Below are 17,500 nucleotides of genomic sequence, written 5' to 3'. Positions count from 1 at the left end.
AAGTAGTGTTTGCGAATACAAAACTAGTGGCAATAATTCACTTGGTAATAGCAACAATAGATTAAATAATAGTTTATTTAGTAATTCTGAAATTAGACATTCAGTATCCACCCCTTCAACTCCAATGACGCATAGCGTAACATTTAATTTATCTACACCTCCATCTTTACCACTCCAACCATTTATAAATAATAATAATGAATCAAATTTAAATAATAGCAGTGGAAATAATATTAATAGTTTTAATAATAATAATAATAATAATAATAATAATAATAATAATAATAATAATAATAATAATAATAATAATACTAATAATAATAATAATACTAATAATATTGCATCATCACCTTCAGTTCATAGTTTAAATAATAGCAATAATAGTATAAATAATAATGGTAGTTTTTTGAGTGTCAGCCCAAATAGTATACCAGGTTTAACACTTAGCAAATGTTATCAACATTGTAATACTATATTTAAGAATAATAATAACAATAGTAATAATAAAGACTATAATCCTTTAAAACATTTATATGAGCCACCACTACAACAACAACAACAACATCATCAACAAACAACAACCATAAATTCTCAGTCATTATCACAATCAACCCAACCATCAATTCAATCACAACCAACACCACAAATTATAATAAATGGTGAAAATATAGAAAATAATAATAATAATAATAATAATAATAATAATAATAATAATAATAATAATAATAATAATAATAATAATAATAATAATAATAATAATAATAATAATAATAATAATAATAATAATAATAATACCAACAGTAGTAATAATAACAACAACAGCAACAACAATAATAATAATGAACAAAGTTCAAATTCAACAAATTTTGATTTGGATAATCCAATACAAAGAAAAAGAAGTACATCATTCTCAATGAAGAATTTAAATATTCTTTCACACCAAGTTGCTGGGCAAGCACCTTTATTAAAATTACCAGATGGTAAAATATTGAAACCATTGGTCCCACAAGAGTATTATTTCTACGAGTCGATTAAATATCATCAAGAATTTATCGGTTTCACACCAAAGTTTCATGGTTTATTGGATTTAAAAAATTATGATTTCAGATATTTAGAGGAAACCTTTAAATCTCAACATAGTTCTCATTCAATAGACTATAATCATTGGAGAAATAAAACTATTAATTTACCAAAAGATTGGCAAAATTGTATGTATAATATTTATTTTTTAATTTTTTTTTCCACCTTTTTCTGTTTTTCTTCCATAAAATTAAAACTTACTAACCAAATATTTTTTACTTTTATTTTTTTTTTTTAGTGTATATTAAAATTGAAGATTTAACCTATTTATGTAAATATCCTTGTATATTAGACCTTAAAATGGGTGTAAGACAGCACGGAGTTGACGCACCAATTGAGAAAATAAATAAAATGCAATTAAAATGTAAACAAACTACTTCCTTTTCACTTGGTTTTAGAGTTTGTGGCTTAAAAGTATGTTATTAATTTTAATAAACCCAACCAATAATAATAAAGATTTTTAACTTATTTTTTTTTTATTTATTTTTTTTAAACACTATTTTAGGTATATGATCAAAAACAAGCAACTTACAGTACATATGATAAATTTTATGGAAGAAAGTTAAGAGATAATGATATACCATCAGTAATTTGTAAATTTGTAGACAATGGATTAAGACATAGAACTGAAATATTGAGTGGAATAGCAAAGAGATTATATCAATTGATATCCTTATTTGAAAGTCAACAATGTTTTAAATTCTATGGTGGTTCACTTTTACTCATTTATGATGCTCAAAGCACAAATGTTCAAGATGCAAAGATTAATATTAAAATGGTTGATTTTGCTCATGCCTCCCCAAATCATAATCACCATGAAAACAATAACAAAATTGAAACCGATAGTGATTTAGATGAAGGTTATTTATTTGGTTTAAAAAACCTTTTGAAAATTATAAATAACCTTGTTCAAATTTCAAATGTAAATATTGGAGAAACAATTTAAAAAAAAACAAAACAAAAAAAACAAAAACAAAAACTAAAACAAAATCAAAAACAAAATCAAAAACAAAACAAAAAAATCCAACTTATTTTATTTGTAAATATAAACTAACCTGTAAATCGATGAACCAATAAATAAAAAAATAAAATAAAATAAAAAAATTCCTTTATTTATTTGATTAGAAAAAAAAGAAAATGATTTCACCTTTTTTGTTTTCCTTTTTTTTTTTTTTTAATTTTTCCCAAAGTTTTGTGGATTTTAATATTTTTTGATTTCCTAATTGTCAAACCTATTTTCTGAAAAAAAAAAAAAAATAATCCAAAAATAAAACCATTCTTTTAATTATACTTTTATATATTTATTATAATACGATATTTTTTTTTTTTAATGTTTTTTTTTAATGTTTTTTTTTTTTTTTTTTAAATATTATTACTGTTGTTTATAATTTTCTGTAAGCAAGAGTTAATGGAATTTGAGTTTCAGCACCAAAAACAAGGGTAATACTATGGTCGCCAAATGAATTGATTGGATTTTCAACCAAGATATTCTCTGGTTCAATAACAATATTTCTTCTTCTCTTTAAACTATATGAAATATTATCTTTTGTGATCTCTATTGGTTCGCCATTTTCTTGAGGACGTCTCATTACAAAAAGTTTTCCACCTGTTGTAATTTTTTTAATTGCTTTTGAATTTTGTTTCTCTCCTTTACGTTTTGAATAATCAATGTTCTAAATTATAAATAAATTAATTTTAATATTAATAATTTTCATAATATTTAATTATTATTATTATTATTATTATTATTATTATTATTATTATTATTATTATTATTATTATTATTATTATTATTATTATTATTATTATTATTATTAATTATTTTATTATTACTACCAATATTAATAATCATTATTATTATTAATAATCATTATTATTATTATTATTATTATTATTATTATTATTATTATTATTATTATTATTATTATTATTATTATTATTATTATTATTATTATTATTATTATTATTATTATTATTATTATTATTATTATTATTATTATTATTTATTATTATTATTATTATTATTATTATTATCTCTAAAACTATTACTGTTATTGTCATCATTACTGATATTATTAAAACTATTATTACTATTATCATAATTTCCTTTTTTTTTTTTTTTTTAAAAAAAATTAAATTCATACTTTTGAGAAATCCTCATATAATTTTCTATTTTCGTGGTTAGCATGAACAGCTAAACCTTTCATAAAAAAGAAATTTCTTGCATAACCCTTTGAAACTTCAAGTTCTTCACCTTTTTGACCAACTTTTGGTACATCTTCTGTTAAAATGACTGATAAGGTTGTTCTTTTCTTTGCTATTGTTGAATAGTTTAATTTTGATTCTGTATTTCTTAAAAGTGATGATGTGAATGATAAAAATGTTTTATTACCATTTTTGCTGTGAAAAAAAAAAAAAAAAAAAAAAAAAAAAAAAAAAAAAAAAAAAATGAATTAAATTTAAAAAAATTAGATTTTTAATTCTTATTTTTTAAAAAATATCCAATAACCAAATCCTTACCATAATGAAGAGAGCATCTTTTTATGTAATATCTGTTAAAATTAAACGGTACTACAGCGTCTGAAAAAAAAATTTAAATAAAATAAAAAAAAAAAAAAAAAAATATGAAAAAACAAAAAAATTCAAAAAAAAAAAAAATAAAAAAAATAAAAAAAAAAATAAACGAAAATGATCAAAATTTTGGCAAAAAATAAATAAATAAAAATAAAAAGCTAATAAATAAAAATAAAAATAAATTAAAGTTTTTTTTTTTTTTTTTTTTTTTTTTTTTTTTTTTCTTTCTCTCTTTCTTTCTTTCTTTCTTATTTTCCTTTACAAAATCATTTTATTTTTTAAAAATTATTCATCGTTTTCTTCTTCATTATTTTCTTCATCAAGAATTTCTGGATGGTTTTGTTCATATTTTTCTTTTAGTTCAGAAATTTTTTCCAATGTTAGTTTTTTTGATTTTGAAAATTGAGGGGGGATACGTTGAGCGATTTTTTCAAGATGGTACCAAAATAATTTTTTGTCATGATCATAGGTACCTCTGAAAATACGTAGATCAATATGTTCAATGAATTTTAAACCTTCTTTGCTAGAGACGGCTCTATTGGCATGAGAAAGGAAACCACCTTTTTCAATCGACTGAATTTCTTGAGTTATTGAGAGTAATTCTCTAAGATCATCAGTGATTTCTTTTGAGAAATTTATTTCTAAAGGTATATGCTTGAGTTGTGACATAATTGCAACCCTTTTAATGATTTGAGGAACAACGAAAAGATCTTTAGTAGTTTGATCGAGGATAGATTTACTTCTACTTTTTTTTTCAGTCTGGGTATTCATTGTATCCAATAACATTAGCTGATTTGTATTTGGAATGGTTAGTTTCAATGGTGATAATGATTTCTTTTTTCTCTTTACTCCATAATCTTCAACATCTGTATCTATTTCATCACCTTTTTGAATAATTCCTTTTTGTTCTTCTCCTTCATCATCTTCTTCCTCTTCTTCTTTCTCCTCTTTTTGTTTCATTTCCTGTTCTTCAATCTCTTCCTCTTCATTTTCATTTTCATTTTCATTTTCATTTTCATTTTCATTTTCATTTTCATTTTCATTTTCATTTTCATTTTCATTTTCATTTTCATTTTCCTCAACCAATTCCTTTTGATCTTGGTCATTCTCCAATGTTTCTTCAAGTTGTTTTTGTAAATTTCTTCTTGTTCTTGATATTGTTGAGGTTGTTGCTGGTATTACTTGTTGAGATTTTAGAGTTGGTTTGATTATTCTTTGAGGAGTTTGTTTTGCAGTAATTTTCTTTTGTGGTGGGATTTCTTTTTTTTGGAGGGTAGTTTTTGATGGTGTGGAAGATCTTGTAATTATTTTAGATGCTGACATTGGAGAGGTAATATTAGGAGTTTTTGAAGACGATGTTGGTGTAGTTCTTGGAGGTTGTGGAGTTTTTGGTGTTGCAGGTTGTGGAGTTTTTGGTGTTGTAGGTTGTGGAGTTTTTGGTGTTATAGGTTGAGTAGTTTTTGATGATGTGGCTTTTGAGGTTGGAGGTGTTTTTGAGAGTCGTTGATCTTCTGTTGGTTCGATTGAAGCCAATTTTGAATCTGATTGTCTTGTTCGAGGTGCAGGTTGTGATGGACAACCTCTTCGTTTCTTTGGTATTACTTGTTCTTCATTTTCCTTTTCTTTTTCCTTTTCTTTTTCCTTTTCTTTTTCCTTTTCTTTTTCCTTTTCTTTTTCTTTTTCTTTTTCTTTTTCTTTTTCTTTTTCTTTTTCTTTTTCCTTTTCCTTTCCTTTTCCTTTTCCTTGTTCTTTTTCTTTTTCTTGTTCTTTTTCCTTTCCTTTTCCTTGTTCTTGTTCTTGTTCTTGAGCTACCATTGATCTTGTTCTACTTGTTGGTTTTGGTGTTTCAGTTGGAGTAGTTTTTATTGGTGTTGACTGTGTATTTGTTGTATTTGATGATGATGATGATGATGATACTGATGATGATACTGATTTTAATGGTGTTGAAAATTTTTTGTGATTAGTTGTTAAAAGTTTCTTTGAAGGATATTTAATATTCTTTATAAAGTCATCCAATTCTTCAGGGGTTACTTTTGGAGGACAATCAGATTCTAGTTTATTAGCAATCTCTTGAAGTAAACGAGAGGCTTTATAAACTGAAGTTTTTGAACAATTAAATAATTGAGCGTTTGTATAGATCAAAGTTATATCTTTCCAAAAGTCATCAGTATTCTCGTAGGCATAAGTGTTTAGAGATTGTTTAATTTGTTGAAATGACATTGGTTGTTTAATGATTAAAAAGTAAGAAGGTGCTTCTTCTTCCAAAACTGGTACATAGAAAGGTCTTAATTGTTCAATGGATTCCAAACTCTTTAAAACCATTCTAAGAAAGTAATAATCATTAAGTATTGTAGACTCGATTTCATTACGTATATTTATAATTAGTTCTCTCTTTTGTTTCTCTCTTTTCTTTACCAACTCCAAGATGGTTCTAGTTCTTTCCAAATCTTCACGAATTGATAACATTTTATTATAATCTGAAACTGAATTAATACCTGGATCTTTTGCATGTAATGTTGATCTCAAACTAAATAGAATCGATGGTTGGAATCTTTTAATTAATGCTAAACCACTTCTTGATATCCTTTTCTTTACCCAATAATCATAAACTGCATGAACAAATGTACTTGGAACTTTTCTAATTACTTTTGCTGCTCTTGATGATGATATTAAACCTACTTTCTTTGCTGTAATACCTGTAGTAGTTGTTGATGTAGTAGTTGTTGTTGTTGTAGTTGTAGTTGTTGTAGTTGTTGTATCTTTTGCTGTGACAGTAGCCACTTTATTATTATTACTATCTGTTGTTTTTAATTTCTTCTTTTTTCTACCATCAATAATAATATTATTATTTTTATTATTTTTATTATTTCTCTTTTTATTTTTATTATTTATTTTTTCTTTTTCTTCTTTCTCTTCCTCTTCCTCTTCTTCTTCTTCTTCGCTATCTTCTTCATCTTCATCTTCTTCATTCTCATCCTCTTTTTCATTATTGCTATCTTCATCTTCATCAGTTGAATCAATTTTTTTTTTTTTCTTTTTATGATTTGCCTTTTTTTTAGATGGTGTAGATTTTGATTTTGATTTTAACTTTGGTTTTGGTGGTTGTGGTTTTGATTTTAAATTCGTATTAGATTTAGATGGTGTAGATTTTGAAGATTTATTTGAAATATGAGATTTTTTAGAGGGCGTTTTAATTACCTCGAAACTATCGTCATCATTATCATCATCATCATTATCATCATCACCAGATATATCATGTTCATCACTACTATCTGTATAATCATCATCGTCACTACTATTTTCTTTTTCACTACCATCACTACTACTACCATCATCATCTAAAATATCTTTAACATTTCCATTTATATTATTATTTCTTAAAAACTAAAATAAATAAAAAAAAATTAATTATTTTTTTTATTAAAAGTAATACCATCATATATATACTTACATGTTTTTTACAAAATATTATATGAGGATTTAAGTTTTCATCAATCATTGATTTTTGATTCATTTTTATACAATAAGGGTGAAATGCCACAGAACAATGTCTTTCACGACACTGAATGCAAGCACCACCTATTTTTTTACATATAATACATTTTAATTTCTTTCTTTTCTTTAAAATATTACTAAGTAGTCCTGGGGGACCAAGTTTTTCTCTACCACTACCTTTTTCTTTTTTGTATAGAAAATAATATTAATAATTAGTATTTCGTAATAATGATAATTATAATATTTTTTTGTTTATTATTTTTTTTTTTTTAACTTACTTATAATTTGAGATAGTTCTGGTATATTATAGGCACAAACCAAATGAACCCATTCACCATCGATAGTTTGTTTGAAAGAACCATTCTTTTTAAAACATAAAACACATGAAATTGAATCTTTATCTGGTGATTCACATTTTTGACAAAACCAATGACCTTCGGGGATCAATAGTATACCATAACAATCTTGGTGCACTGCTATATCACAACCATCACAATATACAATTTGATTTGTATCATCAGATGTACCATCAAAACAAACACCACAAACATCATCTGCTTCAACTGAACTAAAATGTGGAAACATATCACTTCCAATCTCTTGTTTCTACATAAACAAATAAATGAATGAATGATATTAGTATAAAATAAACAAACCTAATAATATAATATATATATATATTTAAGTGTTTACATACATATTTAAAAGTTTCTTTCTCTAAACGATCAATAACATATTCAAAAATATCTTCAGAATAATTATTATTGGTAGTTTTATTAAATTCTTCTAACCATTTTTCATCCTCACTATCCATATCATATTCAACCTCATCATGTAACATTTCACTTGATTTCTCTTGGTAAATGATATACCCAGACGGCTTATTATATGGAGCCATTGGACTCTCTTCAATCTCTTTAAAAACTGGTTTATTTAATATCTCTTCATTACTCTTTAAATATCTATATCTTTGTGTATACCTCTTTTCATCCTCTAATGAATTAATTTGATCTTTACTACCAGCATGATCATGATGATTTTTATTATTATTTTTATTTTTATTATTATTATTGGAGGTGGTGGTATTTTTATTTTTTTGTTTTTGTTGTTGTTTTTGATGTTGCTGTTGTTGATGCTGCTGTAATTTATCACCTAACGTTGTTGGATTCATATAAACTTCAGATGTAACTGAATTTAAATTAATATCTTGAATTTCCTCCTCTGAATATGATTCTGGATTAATAACCTGTAGTTTTATTTTAAATGAATCTTTATCAAAAAATGCTTCATTGTTCGCTTTATTATTTATTGAATTATTATTATTATTATTATTATTATTATTCTTTTTTGGTGTTTTTTGATATCTAGATGATGATGATGATGATGACGACAATGATTTCGAATCTGTATCCATTTGTATAACACCATTTATATTCGTATCGGTTTTTTTATTTATATCCAATCTTTGTTGTTGTTGTTGTTGTGGTTGTGTTTGTTGTGGTTGTTTTTCTACTTCCTCTTGTTCATCTTCAGCCTCGACATTCGTAGAAGGTCCACTAACAAATGTAATATCTGTATATAAATCCTCTTCCTCGTCTTCAATATTTTTCATTATTGTATCATTATTATTATCATTATCATTATTATTATTATTATTATTATTATTATTATTATTATTATTATTATTATTATTATTATTATTATTATTATTAGAAATTATTGATGCAGGATTTATTGGTTCCATAGTTGATGTTTTAATTTTCTCTGATGAAATTGTCGGTGAATCATTTTCTATTGTTGCTGTTGTTTCTGTTGTTTCTGTGGTTGTTGCTATAGTTTCTGTTGTATTATTAATATTATTATTATTATTATTATTATTATTATTATTATTATTTGTTTCGATTACAACTGGTGTATTATCATTTGAATTTTGATTCGTAGTTGAATTTGTTGTTGTTGTTGTTGTTGTTGTTGCCACAGTTGCCGTAGTTGGTACTAAGGCAGCAGGCTTCTTTTTTTTTAATGAAAATGGTATTACTTTTGCTGTTGGGGGTGGGGTAACTCCTTCCATCATTACCATTTTATTTATTTATAAAATTAAATTTTTTTTTTTTTTTTTTTTTTTAATGCATAGAAAATTAAAAATAATTTATAAAAAAAAAAAAAAAAAAATATTTAAAAAAAAAAAAAAAAAAAAAAAAATACAAAAATATCTATTTAAAAGTTATAAATTTATTTAATTGTGTGTGTATTTTTTTTATTTTTTTATTTTATTTTTTATAAAAGTTATAACTTTATTGTCTATCTAATGTTAAATTGTTCACTGAACATTAGGTGTTAATTAAAAAATTGTGTCAAAATTTTAAAAAAAAAAAAAAAATATAAAAAATTAAAAAAAAAAAAAAAATTCAAAAAAAAAAAATTCAAAAAAAAAAAAAAATAAAAATATAAAAAAAAAAAAAAAATTCAAAAAGTAAGCACCATATGGTTGGCGCCAATTTTTTTTTTACATTTTTAGAAATCCTTTTTATTTTTATTTTTTGAAATTCTATTTTTATATTTTAAAATTCTATTTTTATATTTTATTTTATTTTATTTTTTTTAGAAAAGTTTATAATTTTTTACATCTAAAAGATCACTCATATTTATTGAATCCCATAACCACAAAGAATTTACAATTATACCATTATTATTGTTATTATTATTATTATTATTATTTTTACTATTATTATTAATTATTGATTTAAAAAGATCTTTTGGTTTTACGTTTGAAAAATTATTTGGTAGAGAAGCAACTAAATGAGTAGTTTTATCATTGACTGAATCAGAAATATCACCACCATAAGCAATGATATATCTTTTTAAAGTTTCTCTATCATTTACATTATCATGTAAAAATATAATACATTCTTGGAAAATTGATAAAAGATGTTGTTTCTTTCTAGTTTTGTTGTTATCGTTACCATTATTATTATTATTGGTTGAAGTAATTGTTATTTTTGTATCAATAGTAGTTGTTGAAGAATGATCTTTTGATTGAATTATTTTTGATTCTTTTATAACCTTTTTATCCTGTTGTTGTTGATTACCCTCTGATGGATCATCAGAGGTGGTAGTTACTACTATTTTCTCTTCTTCAATTGACATTGAGGATGATGATGATGATTGTGAATAATCTGGATGATCTTTTTTATTGAAATAAATATAATCCTCATGTAATGGTAATAATTTATCTGAACCAAAACATTGATCAACCCAATTTGGTAAAACAATTGTACCACCTAAACGATCGACATGTAAATAAAGATCGCTCATACCATTGCAAATTAAATGGGTTGTTTTCCCAATACCAACTTGTTGCCATTTATCTGATACACGACCACCCATAGTTTTAATTGAATTTATTAATCTCTTTACATCAACTTGGTCAATGGTTTTACTATCAATTACAGCATTAACATCCTCAAATATTGGTAAAGATGGTTCAATATCTTTAATGATTTCATGTTCTAATTTTTCATCTCTTCCTCTTTTTAATGGGCTTAATTTATTTGAAGGTGATGATGATGATGATGGTGATGTTATTTTTGGTGATGTTGTAGTTGGTGAAGTTGTAGTTGGTGATGTTGTAGTTGGTGATGATTTTGAAATTGAATGTACAAATACTTTAATACCACTATTATATAATTCTTTTGTTAGTACTTCATCAAGTTCAGACCAAGATGGTGAAGTGAATTGTGGTTTTGCTAAATGAACTGAAGCTTTTTTTTGATTGATCGCACCTTTTGCTTCTTTAATTGCAGATTTAAATTCTTTTAATGAGAAAGTATAAGATTCTTTTTTAGATTTTGGTGGGATAATACAAGAAAGATTACAAATAAAAACTTTTTTATTTGTTGATATTGAATCATCTTTTACCTTTTCAACACGAATTTCACCACTCTTTATAATGTTTGAATCACCTTGAGAAAATGATTTTGGGATTGATGGCCATTTCTTACCAATTGCACCTGATAAGCCCTTTTCATTCCAAATACCTGAATTATCAACATAATTCAATATAAATATTTTATTTGATTCATCATCTGACTTGTCATTAAATGGATCTAATAAATCATCACTAACAAATTTTAATTTTGATGGTTCTTGTTGTTGCTGTTTAGAGTCTTTATCATTATCATCATCATCATCTGATAATTGTTGTTTTTTAATTAATTTTGATGAAGTAGTTGTTGTTGTTGTAGTAGTTGTTGTAGTAGTAGTTGTTGGTGAATTATTATCACCTTTACCAACTGGAACAATTTTAATATCTTTACCAATTTCAACCAATTCTTCAAGGGTTGTTGCAGTTTTATAATCTTTGTCATGTCTAATTTTGAGAATACGTGGGAAACGCATTGAATAACCAGTGGTATGATGATCACTTTTAGTGAATTCAGCTGACTCAATTTCAAATATCATAGCTTGTTTAATATCTTTTACAATGAAATCTGGCGCATATTGCTTTGGACAATCTAACCAATAAGGAATCTTTGAAACTTCTTTTGAAATTTTTGTCATTGTACTTGTGACTTTTGGTTGAAGTTTGGCAATCATATTATCATCCAAACCACCACTTGCTTTGACCACTGTTTTATAGATTTTATTTTGTTTATCATAACATACCATCAAAAAAACCGTTACCAAACCACCCATCGAACCAGAACCATAGTAACCGCCAACTGCAATTAAATCTGCACTATCAGCCATACCGTGAATGTAATCCTTTTTAATTTTTATCCAATGTCTACAACCTGGCTCATATTCTGACATTGCATCTTTGATTACCAAACCCTCAAGTTTCTCTTTAAATACTCTGTTCAACAATGCCGTCAATTTTGATTTCTCAGAGGCACCATTAACAATTGTCACCTCAGAGAACTCAATACGATTTTTAACCACCATTACATTCTTTTCCAAGATTTCTCTTCTCTCTTTAAGTGGTAAATGAATCAATGACTTACCATTTAGATATAGAATATCGAATAGGAACACACAAACCGTTGCATCTTTGAACCCATTCTTTTTATGGGCACTTAATGTACCAAATGGCAAAGGTTGGCTGGTTTTAGTATCCATTAAAAGTATTTCACCATCTAATATCATCTGTTGAGCTTTGGTTGATTTTGGAATATATGGTTTAACTTCATCCACTTTCCATGGCATTAATGGTTTAAGATTACGAGAATAACAACTAAACTGATTACCATCCTTATGAATTTGAATACGTTCACCATCATATTTAATCTCTGCATAAAAGCATTCACTACTCTTTACAACACCTTCAACAGTTTTAACTGCTTTTGGTAACATTGGTTTAATTGGTGTCATTAATTTAATTGCAACTTCAAATGATTTGCTTTTTTTCTTACTACCACTATCACTACCACTACCACCACTTGATTTTTTCTTTTTTTTATCACTATCACTATCACCATCACCATCATCATCATCATTGTCATCACCATCACCATCATCGCCATCACCATTATCATTATCAAAATCATGTTGTTGAATTTTTTCAATTACACCTTTTAAATTATTTGCTTTTTTAAATGCATCATATGCTTGGGGGTGAAATGCATCTAAAAAGAATTTTGCACCAGTATTTATTTTTAAATCACTATCAATAATTCTACAAACTAATCTAAAATCGAATGGTGTACATCTTTTCAATAATTTATTTATAATTTTTACTTGATCTTCAAATTTACCTGATACTGTTAAAGAATCCAATACTTGGTCAACTTCTTTTAATGTTAATGTACTTTTTTCTGGATATTTACCATATTCTATATAAAACTAAAAAAAAAAATAAAAAAAAATATTAATATTAATATATTTAAAAAATAAATTTAAAAAAATTTTAAAAAAGAATTGAAAGTATTTTACTTTTTTACAAGTTTCAGTGAAATCACCATTATCTAAATCTTCAATCATATCATCTAAATCACAATCCCAAATATGTGAACAAATTTTTAACATTGCCTTATCTTTTATTCTAAATACTCTTTTATCTTCTTTACATAACATTAATTTTGCTAATAGATATAAATCCCCTCTTTTTTTTTTTTTTTTATTTTATAAAAATAATAATAATAAATAGTTAGTATATATATATATATATATATATATATATATATATTAACAATTATTAAATTAATAAAAATATAATTTTAATCAACATACTTAAAAACATTACAAAATGATTTTATCAATTGTGTTTTACCAGAATGTGATGACTCTTTCTCAAGTTGACCACATAATTTATACATTGAGTAAAATGATCCTGATTTATCCTCTGACATTTTAAAACTATTACTACTTTTATTAATTATTTAATTAATAAATTATTATTATTACAAGTAAGAAATAATATCTATACTTTTATATTTTTTTTTTTTTTTATGGATACTGAAAAAAAAAAAAAAAAAACTTTTGAAAAAAAAAAAAAAAAAAAAAATTGAAAAATTGAAAAATTAAATTTAAAAAAAATAAAAATATTCTTAGAAAAGGAAGTCTAGATTTTTATTTTTTTTTTTTTTTTTTGGAAATTATAATTTACTTGGTGTTTATTTAAAAAAAAAAAAAAATGAAAAAGAACATAAAAAAAAAAGGTAATTTCCAATTATTCATCATTTAAGTGGAAAGTACTTGATTTAGACATGAATATCAATGCTAATGTTGTGATAATTGCACTTGGTATAAAAATAAAGTCAAACCAACGATGATAGAAACTGAATTCTATATCACCCAATATCTGAGTGACTATAAATCTTGTATAAATTTCAGGCATAGATGTTCTCATCATTAAAACTGATGAAATGAAATACATTCCCATTACTTGAGCCAATATTAAAACTATATTATTTGAAGATAAACTACTGGAATATTCATGAAATACCTTTAAAATTTGATTTAAAAAACCACGAATACTTGAAGCTGTCATTAAACCAACCAAAATGAATGATATATGTTGAGACCAAAATGTTACATCAACTTGAAAATGAAAATATCTTAAAGCAATATCCAATCCTCTTGTAACTGGATCCATACCACCTCTTCTATCGAAAACTATATTTAATGCACTCTTTTTTTTCCCTCCAATAGTTAGTAAATATTTACATTTTTAATATACACATATAATCAATTTAGTTAATATACTACTTACCATTATTACTTTATATATACAATAAATTGAAAAGAAGTAACCTAACCAATTATAAAATTTACCACGAAGCGTTGTTGAGAATTGGATTCTTAATCTCTCTAATTTTAACTCGTGTATTTGAGTGAATAAGTCACGATTTAAATCTTCTAATTGTTTAATTTCTCGTTCCAATTGTTTAATATCATCAATTGGTCTACTTAATTGATGATGATATCCAACATTCCATAAATTATAAATTTTTGAAAATATTGGCCCAATAATTGGTAAATTATTATTATTATTATTATTACTATTATTATTATTATTATTATTATTACTATTATTATTATAATTGTTATTATAATTATATGTATCATAATTATTATTATTATTATTATTATTATTTACATTTCTTCTTGTTAATTCTCGTTTTAATAATACAACTCTTTTTTTTTTATTAAAAATTTTATCTAAAGCATGATTGAATTGTTTTTCTAATTTTGTAATTGTAACATCTTTTACAGGTTTTAAAAAATAAGTGATATAACTATAAGGTACATAAACTGCACCATAGCCCGATAGTAATGACATTACAGTACAACCTACAATACCAATTCTACCAATACCCATTTCTAAAGAAACTAAACCTGTATATTCCTTTAGAATAGGGAATGGATCACCAATCTTCCAAAATAAAATTAAATATAATACCAATAGTACTAAACTAAAAAATAATGTTTTCCTCTTACTAAATCCATATGCTAAAACTAATAAATAAAATTGATAATATGGTAATACTAAAATTAAATTAATTGACATTAATGTTAAATCAAATTCCCAAAATCTATATCTCCATCTTTTTTTTTTTTAAAAAAAAAAAAAATAAAAAAAAAAAAAAATTAATAAAATTAATATAAATATATTTTTTTTTATGTGATTTTTAAAAAAAAATTTACTCTCTATCCATAAAATCCATAATTTCAAAGAAAATAAGTTCAAATAATGTTAATGATAATGCAAAAGTAATTGAGAATGATAATTGAACAAAAACTTTTTTAACTTCATAATCTCTAAATAATATCTTTAAGAAATAAAACCAACCAAACATAAAAAATAATATAAATGATAATACAAATACTGCAATCGTTGATGCTACTGATGATGATCTATCTAAAAAGTGTTGAATAGTTGATATTATCATTTCAAAGGTATTACTTGGTATACCAATATTGTCATTATTACTATTAATTGTTGATATACCACCACCACCACCATCAAATTTCACTATTTCTTCAATTGTAAATGTGTCCATTTATTACATATTAAAATTTTTCAAAAATAAAAAAATAAAAAAAAATAAAAAAAAAAAAATTAAAAAAATTAAAAAAATTAAAAAAAAATAAAAAAAAATAGAAAAAAATAAAAAAATAAAAATAATAATTTAGGAAATAAGAAAAAGACCAAAAAAAGTAAAAATAAAATAAAAAAAAAAAAATGAAATAAAATAAAATGAAAATAAAAAAAGTAAAAAAATGAAAATAATAATAATAATAATTATAAAACTATTTTATCATAAATTAAAAATGGAATCGTTTGATATTTAGATATTTTTTTTTTTTTTTTTTTTTTTTTTATTTTTATTTTTTTTTTTTTTTTTTTTTTTTTTTTATTTTCGCTTTTTATTGAATTTGCAGATGAACAGACAATTGCTACGTTAGAAAGGGGGTGATTTGACACCATTAATTGGTTTATACTAAAATGTCATTCTACATGGTTTTTATTGTAAAAAGTATAATTAATTTATTTGATGCTGTGTGAAGTGGTGCTATGATTGTTTTTATTTTTTGAATTTTTTTTTTGAATTTTTTTTTTGAATTTTATTTTTTTTTTTTTTTTTCCAGTTCCAAGATATTCTTGAAAATTGGTATAAAAAAAAAAATAAAAAAAATAAAAAAAAATAAAAAAAATAAAAAATATATCCTCTGGGTTATGTTTCTGCCCTACTAAATTATTATTTTTAATTAACAACCGAATGATTGGCTTTTAAATAAAAGAAAAAAAAAAAAATTTTTTTTTTTGCCCCGTTTTTTTTTTTAAATTTTTAATTTGGGGATTTTTTTTAAAAAAAAAAAAACCTTTTGGTTGGTTTTGGGGTTCCCGGATTTTTTTTTTTTCCCAAAGGGAACTTTTTATTTTGGGATAATTTTTTTAACCAAAATAAAATTGGAAAAGGTTTAAAAAAATTTTTTTTTTTTTTTTTTTTTTTTTTTTTTTTTTTTTTTTTTTTATTATCTACCCATTACTTGAATTTATTTTTTTAGTCGTTAATAAACTTGGTTCCGAACTTTTTTTTATATTTTAAACCAATAACAAATAAAATTGGGATTTTTCTTCGATAATTAATTGAAATCAAAATTTTTTGGAAAAAAAAAATAAAAAAAAAAAAAAAAGATTTGAATTTTGGAATCCATTAAAATTGGTGGCTATTGATTAAAATTTGGTATTAGTGCTTTAGAAAAAAAAAAAAAAAATGGTATAATTAATTTAATTAAATTAATAATAAAAAAAAAAAAAAACAAATTGTTTCATTGAACATAAATTAAGAAAATATGATGTTTAGAAAAAAAAAAAAAAAAAAAAAAAAAAAAACAAATAAAAATCGAAATGGTGAAAAAAAAAAAGAGATGCGCTTAAACTATTTTTGAAATCATTGCAAATATTATTTTTTAAATTTAAAATTTTTTTTTTTTTTTTTTTTTTTTTTTCCATTAAAAAAAAACTATTGAGTTTATAGGGGTGCGCAGTCTCATATGACACAATAACTAAGAAAAAAAAAATAAAAAAAAAAAATAAAATTAAAAAAAAATTAATAATAAATTTGGAATAAAAAAAAAATGATCATAACTTTTTTTTTTTTTTTTTTCTCCTTTCTTTTTAAATTAAAAAAAAAAATTTTATTGTTATAAATTATTTATCTGATGCTTCAATTCTTTACACCTGGTTAACACTAAAATCAATTATAATTAAATAGTAAGTAGAGTTTGGTGATCATGTTTATAATAATTATTTTTGCACATGAAACAAAAAAAATAATATAAAAAAAAAAACCTAAAAAAAAAAAAAAGAAAAAGAAATATAAAAAAAAAAAAAAAAAAAATTCCC

The 17,500-nt window shown here is 23.4% G+C and overlaps 5 protein-coding genes across 5 annotated transcripts in view; 1 reads left to right on the top strand and 4 right to left on the bottom strand.

The window, feature by feature from the left end:
• DDB_G0283863 (hypothetical protein) overlaps positions 1-2,026 on the top strand; it is a gene marked incomplete at both ends in the record, with an annotated part of 2,055 nt that extends 29 nt beyond the window's left edge. The window contains 3 exons of the mRNA XM_633758.1: positions 1-1,208; positions 1,319-1,494; positions 1,586-2,026. The exon at positions 1-1,208 is cut by the window's left edge and continues 29 nt beyond it. Coding sequence (XP_638850.1) covers positions 1-1,208; positions 1,319-1,494; positions 1,586-2,026 — 1,825 coding nt within the window. The remainder of the gene's footprint in view (positions 1,209-1,318; positions 1,495-1,585) is intronic.
• A 436-nt stretch (positions 2,027-2,462) lies between these two features.
• On the bottom strand, positions 2,463-3,617 carry DDB_G0283861 (hypothetical protein; the record flags this gene model as incomplete). Its single annotated transcript, XM_633757.1, has 3 exons — positions 2,463-2,753; positions 3,225-3,480; positions 3,601-3,617. The coding sequence occupies 3 exons, from the start codon at positions 3,615-3,617 to the stop codon at positions 2,463-2,465; spliced, it is 564 nt and encodes a 187-aa protein (XP_638849.1).
• Positions 3,618-3,939: 322 nt separating this feature from the next.
• Positions 3,940-9,229, bottom strand: DDB_G0283859 (PHD zinc finger-containing protein; the record flags this gene model as incomplete). The annotated part of the gene is made up of 4 exons (XM_633756.1): positions 3,940-7,038; positions 7,106-7,332; positions 7,428-7,755; positions 7,847-9,229. The coding sequence occupies 4 exons, from the start codon at positions 9,227-9,229 to the stop codon at positions 3,940-3,942; spliced, it is 5,037 nt and encodes a 1,678-aa protein (XP_638848.1).
• Positions 9,230-9,750: 521 nt separating this feature from the next.
• Positions 9,751-13,496, bottom strand: lig3 (BRCT domain-containing protein; the record flags this gene model as incomplete). Its single annotated transcript, XM_633755.1, has 3 exons — positions 9,751-12,990; positions 13,081-13,249; positions 13,378-13,496. 3 exons carry the CDS (start codon positions 13,494-13,496, stop codon positions 9,751-9,753), a joined length of 3,528 nt encoding a protein of 1,175 aa, XP_638847.1.
• Positions 13,497-13,816: 320 nt separating this feature from the next.
• DDB_G0283855 (hypothetical protein) lies at positions 13,817-15,650 on the bottom strand (the record flags this gene model as incomplete). Its single annotated transcript, XM_633754.1, has 3 exons — positions 13,817-14,289; positions 14,380-15,194; positions 15,295-15,650. 3 exons carry the CDS (start codon positions 15,648-15,650, stop codon positions 13,817-13,819), a joined length of 1,644 nt encoding a protein of 547 aa, XP_638846.1.
• Between the last annotated feature and the right edge of the window lie 1,850 nt (positions 15,651-17,500).

This window comes from Dictyostelium discoideum, assembly GCF_000004695.1.
Source record: "Dictyostelium discoideum AX4 chromosome 4 chromosome, whole genome shotgun sequence".
Classification (NCBI taxonomy): Eukaryota; Evosea; class Eumycetozoa; order Dictyosteliales; family Dictyosteliaceae; genus Dictyostelium; species Dictyostelium discoideum.
This window is presented reverse-complemented; position numbering and strand designations above follow the sequence as displayed.